This window comes from Humulus lupulus, chromosome 5, assembly GCF_963169125.1.
Source record: "Humulus lupulus chromosome 5, drHumLupu1.1, whole genome shotgun sequence".
In the NCBI taxonomy this organism is placed as follows: Eukaryota; Viridiplantae; Streptophyta; class Magnoliopsida; order Rosales; family Cannabaceae; genus Humulus; species Humulus lupulus.
Window position 1 is genome coordinate 199,277,529 of NC_084797.1, and position 5,484 is coordinate 199,283,012.

The following is a 5,484-nucleotide window of genomic DNA, read 5'->3' on the forward strand; positions in this document are numbered from 1 at the left end:
TTACTCTATAGCCCCATATCCTAGGGCATTGGGCCCTGGTGTGACTTATTAGTCATTTATTTAGGGCAGCGGCCCTGGGTTGACTCTATGATCACGTATTTAGGGCAACAGGCCCCAATGTGACGCTGCAATCACTTCTCTGAATAGAATGCATGCATGAGTAGGGTTATTACTGCTAAGGATGCTTATTATGATTCTATGACATGTTGTTAACTACTTATGAGTATGTTTAAGTTTTCTTGTTAAGCCTTGGCTAACGGGTACTATGTGGTGCAGGTAAAGGGAAAGGGAAGCTGAACCAGCCATGAGTTGGAGAGCTTCAATGGCAACGTGTACATATGCGGCTGCTCGACCACCAAGTCGAGGTTTCTCCGAGGAACTAGGGTCAAACCCTATTTTTCCTCTTAGGTCGGCTGGTTGTACCCTTTGAACTGTAATTAGCCTTTTAAACGTTATTTTGGGATCCCATGTATGAACGTAAACATTTTAATAAAATGGTTAGTCCTTTTGACCAAAATTTTTAACTTTAAACTGTTAATCACGTTTAGTTACACATTTATGGCCTAGAGACTCGTTTAGAGTCTATCACTATTTAAAACACATAGTGTAATGGTCTTGGCTATCCAGGGCATTACAACTTGGTATCAAAGCGTGCCAAGGTTAAGGGTTCCTGAAGACTGGTCGGGCACGTACGCTCGCCACTAAAGACAAGCTCGACTCAAGGTTTGGTGACTATTTATGTGGTTATGTGTTTAACCACTACTACAAAATATAGGCTTTCCCGGCAATTTTTAACTATCGTTATTGAGCAATGATGACAGTCGACTAACTGTCGTATTTTTCTATGCCGGCGTAGGGGTAGCTATGCCGACAATGTCGCTGTTGTGGGCAACGCCGACAGTTATTAGGTGTCGTTGTTACTGGCAACGCTGGCCGTTATTAGGTGGCGCTGTTGCTGGCAACGCCGACATTTATTAGGTGTCGTTGTTGCTGGCCAGTTATTAGGTGTCGTTGTTGCTGGCAACGCCGACAGTTATTAGGTATCGTCGTTGCTTGCAAAAAAAATTATTTGTTTTTATTTTAAATTAAAAATTATGATTTAAATGAAACATTTATATACAAATCTAAAAACTTATATATTAAAATAACAAAACTTATACAAAGTATTTACAAATCTAATAAAACAAATTTTGGAACAAATATAACACTACTACTTGACTAAAAAATACATAGCCTTGTCTATAAACATAATCATCTTGACCTTAAAAATACATATAACTAGATTTACAAAGTAAATAATTAACCACTCAAAAAAGAATCATTTGCTCTAATAAAAATTACAAATAAAATAAAACACTAAATTCATTGTCTAACAACATATTTCTTCTTCTTGTCTGTGTACTCACCCTCGTCATCAATAGTCTTTCCAAAATAAGAATTGACTTGCCATGAATGAGAAAATGAAACTACAAAAGAAGTAGAAAATGAATGAGAAATCTGATTTCAAACAAGTAATATAAACATTTGCATTAAGAAACTTCAGAAAACATTTGAATGAGAATCTTTGACATCCAAATATATCTAACAATCTCTAAGTACATCATTGTTTCTACCGTCAAAGTCTTAAAGATTTTTTTCCCTCTAAGATGCATTACTCTCTAAATCTTATGTCTTGTACTACGTACTCTATGTTTATGATCAAGATTGGTTAGCAAGTACTGAGCTACAAAGCCCCTTCTTATATAAACCTAAATTGTGGTAAAGAACTACGTTAATAAAATCTTGTAATCCCTATTTCTTATGCTCATTATTTTCCAGCACTTTAAATACCTATTTTTATGTTTCCCGTATTTCATTTTTCAATAGTTTATATACAAGTAGGTCCTTATATTTAAACAAGAGCATACATACAAGTAAGTCAATATTCAACAAATACATCAAAAAATTTCATCATATGCTGATTATGGTAGGAGCATAGATGGGGCTGGCCTCTTGCTTTGTTTCTCAGTTTTTTGATGTAGATTTTCATCAATTTCCTAAGGCCCAAGCTTATTAACAATGGTATTTTCATTAGAAGAGAGACAATTTTAACATCTCAAGCATCAATTATGACAGTAGTGAAACTATTACTTACGTTGCTAAGTTTGGAAGGAGTAGTTATGTAAATAATTTGAAAGGACTAAATCTCCAAGAATTGCCAATGGTGTAGCGGTTAGATAGTGCCATTGATCACGTCAAGGGTCCATCATCGTCATCTGATTTAAGATGAAAATATGTGCATCTGAGCTGTATTCTTATTTTAAAATATAATCTTGTTTTTTGTCAACAAGCAACATGTAGTTTATTGACAATTATTCACATATCATAGCAAAAAATCTTATAGAATTGAAGTATTAAAGAAAAGTACCAGAAAATTAACAGAACAGAAAAAGTCTTGTCTATATAAAGGAAGACAAAAGAAACTAGTAAAATGGAGAGTGAGTGATGAGCATTATTGTTATTATAAATTGTCTTGATATTTTGATGTTAGTATATATAAAACATAAAAAAATTTAATGTATAAGTATCTTAATCACTCTGATCTTGTGATAGACATAAAATCCTTGGACATAGATATGATGTTTAGCATCCATGACAAAACCCAATGGTGACATCAGCAACCATCTAATCACATGAATAGCCTGTAATTAGGAACAACACAGAATATATGGAAAACGAAAACTAAAGAGATTTTCTACTCATAAAAGATTACATTGACATCTTTTGAGATCCCCTCAGCACCAGGTTGCAGCATGTATTTAATCTTCTTAGATAACATCATATCATTCACAATATTATAAATTTGTGACCATACCCTCAATGAGTGTCGATAAGTCAAGAAGTGCCGGGAATTGGGGTACTGTTTAGCCATTTGTATACTCTTCTCATCTCGATTGACCACTCTAATTTGAATATCCTGAATAATAAAAATAAAATAAAATCAATTTGATACTTCTTAGATATCATAAGTTTTGAAGATATACAACACAACATTACAATTACATTACCCAAATCATGTATAAGGAAACAAAGTCAAAGAAAAAGTTACCTTCGATTACCAACATTCTACTCCCATCTTTCTTATTAGTAAGCATATCGATATTTGCATATGTGACACCACTGCAGACCTGATATTGAGATAATTTTTGCTTCAGAATACTTAAATCTAGGGGGTCGGGGGAAGTGTATTCTTGTAAAAATCTCATCAAATATAAAAGAAATACCTCATCCAATGCATTATCAGCTCAGCAAAAGCTGCAGAAAATTGCAAGTACATAAAATTGGTATAAGAGTCACAGTAAATGGCATAGTTAACGAGTCACAGAAAATGTCTTAGTTGAATGCACTTTTACTTACCTCCAAGAGCCCACTTATGACAGGTTGCATTTGAATGAAGAAACTTTGGATGAACCCTGATGTGATCCATGCCACCTACAAAACAACAGTAGTCAAAAATCTTATAAAATGCATATTTAAAGTCATAACAAGTCAGGCGTATTCATAAAATGCATCCATAGCCATATTCAAGGCATACAAAATTAAATAATTCATATGTAGTCACTAGATCAAGAATTGCAAATATATGAGTCGTAGCCATTTAACAAACACAATCATGGAACTCTTAACATGTGATTTTACAAAAATAACTCAATACGAGTTCATAAATTTTCTAAGAAAACGAGCAACATAACAACGGTAAAATAGACATTTCCAAAGCTATTATATCATATTTCCAATTATGATATTAAATTGGATAAACATGGACACGTATACTTTGGCAACACAAAGAGTTGCAATTTATTGAAATATAGTAGAAGAATATAATATATATATATGCCTAAACACAAAAACATCATAATGTCACAATAGACCACTGCTTATAACAACAATTGTATGTGCTCTCTCTGCTTTGTAGATTGTTGTATACCCAACTTACTATGTCTCTGTATACACTAAGTAATCATTTTGACCATTAAATAGCAATAATAAATGATGAAATCCAAAGAGAATCAAACGAATCCAGCCACATGAGAATATAGAGTTAGTTGGCACATATATTGCAACACATATACATATATTGCGTTTATGGCACTTTCATTTAGACATTCCAGAAGTACATACAAACATATTTGTAATTAGAGAATGCACTATTTTGATGATATTACACAACACAATTAACATTACTCATATTGCAAAGTAAAACGAAGAGGGTTTCGAAAATTAAAATTCTCATCATCTATAATAATTAGAATTACTCGACAACATCATATTAAGATGAAATAATCTATAAATGCAAACAAATAATCCCCAAAAATCAAAACAGATTAACTTGTTCTTTTAAAAAAAACTAGTTATAATACAAGAGATCATTTCAAGGAACATAATCTCAAAATTTGACCTTTTTAAAAAATCCAGTAAGTAAAACATTTGTTCATCATACTAGAAAGTAATAATAACTAAACAGAAAAGAATATCACTACGGGAATTAATTACTTGTAACACCAAATAACTTTAATCAAGGTCCAAAACAACAGGGATCTAATAACAACAGTACATCATTAACAATCAAACTCTAAAAATTCAATATTTCGAATCAAAACCACTTGAGAAAAAAGTTAAAACCACGTAGAGATCTAATGAACCATAACATAACAGACCCAACATAAATGAATGAAATTGGAAGAAGAAGAAATATTGTACCATGCGAATATGCTCCTAAGCCACCTACAAATGACAACCACAAGCATTAACAAAAAAAATCAAGAAAAAACTCAGTCACAAAAGCAAAAGAAGAAGAACTCACCCCATGAGTTGGACTCGCCACCGTCTGTCCTCCACCACCTTTGATTCATGAGCCCCCTTTGACCTCTGCCGTTCATCAGTCACCCCTTCGACCCTTCGTTTGTGAGGCCCACCATTCGTGCAAGAGAGGAGAAGAATAAGACATGGAGAGGGAGAGGATGAACAGCTGAGAGAAGGGGAGAGGGTGAGCGAGTGAGAGGCGGTGGCACTACTACAAAATGAAGAAACTTTACCATGGCAGTCAAGAACGAGGCGCCATAGATCAAGGAGGTAGTGGTGAACTTCGCCGTCGCAGGTGGCTGGTGGTTCGACGTCGACGGCGTTGCAGGTGGCTGAATGTTCGGCTGGAAGTAGAGGGGCTGAATGTTCGGTTGGAAGTAGAGGGGCTGAATGTTCGGCTGGAAAAAAAGAGAGGTGCGGGGAAAAAATCTAGAGGTTGAATTATTTTTTTAAGGGCAATACCGACAGCTATAAGTTGCTACTGTCCGCATTAGTGTTGGTATTTATTTAAATACTAGGTATAAAATAATGCATGTTATATTTTATATTCAAGGCCTTCTTGATATAATATATTAAATCTATAACTGGTTAAAACCAACTTAAATAAAATAATTGAGCTTGACAAATTGGGCAAGAAAGACT

At 34.0% G+C, this 5,484-nt stretch overlaps 1 protein-coding gene across 8 annotated transcripts; it reads right to left on the bottom strand.

Moving 5' to 3' along the window:
• Positions 1-1,111: 1,111 nt before the first annotated feature.
• On the bottom strand, positions 1,112-5,244 carry LOC133778033 (protein MICRORCHIDIA 7-like). 8 transcript variants are annotated; one of them, XR_009868984.1, is made up of 8 exons: positions 4,844-5,244; positions 4,741-4,764; positions 3,397-3,471; positions 3,264-3,294; positions 3,089-3,167; positions 2,855-2,956; positions 2,135-2,255; positions 1,112-1,466 (listed from the first exon to the last, which is right to left on the bottom strand). XR_009868984.1 is itself a non-coding variant. In XM_062217844.1 (7 exons), the coding sequence occupies exons 2-6, from the start codon at positions 4,917-4,919 to the stop codon at positions 3,095-3,097; spliced, it is 279 nt and encodes a 92-aa protein (XP_062073828.1). In that variant the 5' UTR covers positions 4,920-4,936; positions 5,076-5,244; the 3' UTR covers positions 2,464-2,956; positions 3,089-3,094. The 8 variants fall into 8 exon arrangements, 4 of the variants coding, with proteins under 4 accessions (XP_062073828.1, XP_062073827.1, XP_062073826.1 ...); XR_009868985.1 differs by lacking the exon at positions 2,135-2,255 and having other exon boundaries at positions 2,753-2,956; XR_009868983.1 differs by lacking the exons at positions 1,112-1,466; positions 2,135-2,255 and adding an exon at positions 2,464-2,664.
• Positions 5,245-5,484: the final 240 nt, after the last annotated feature.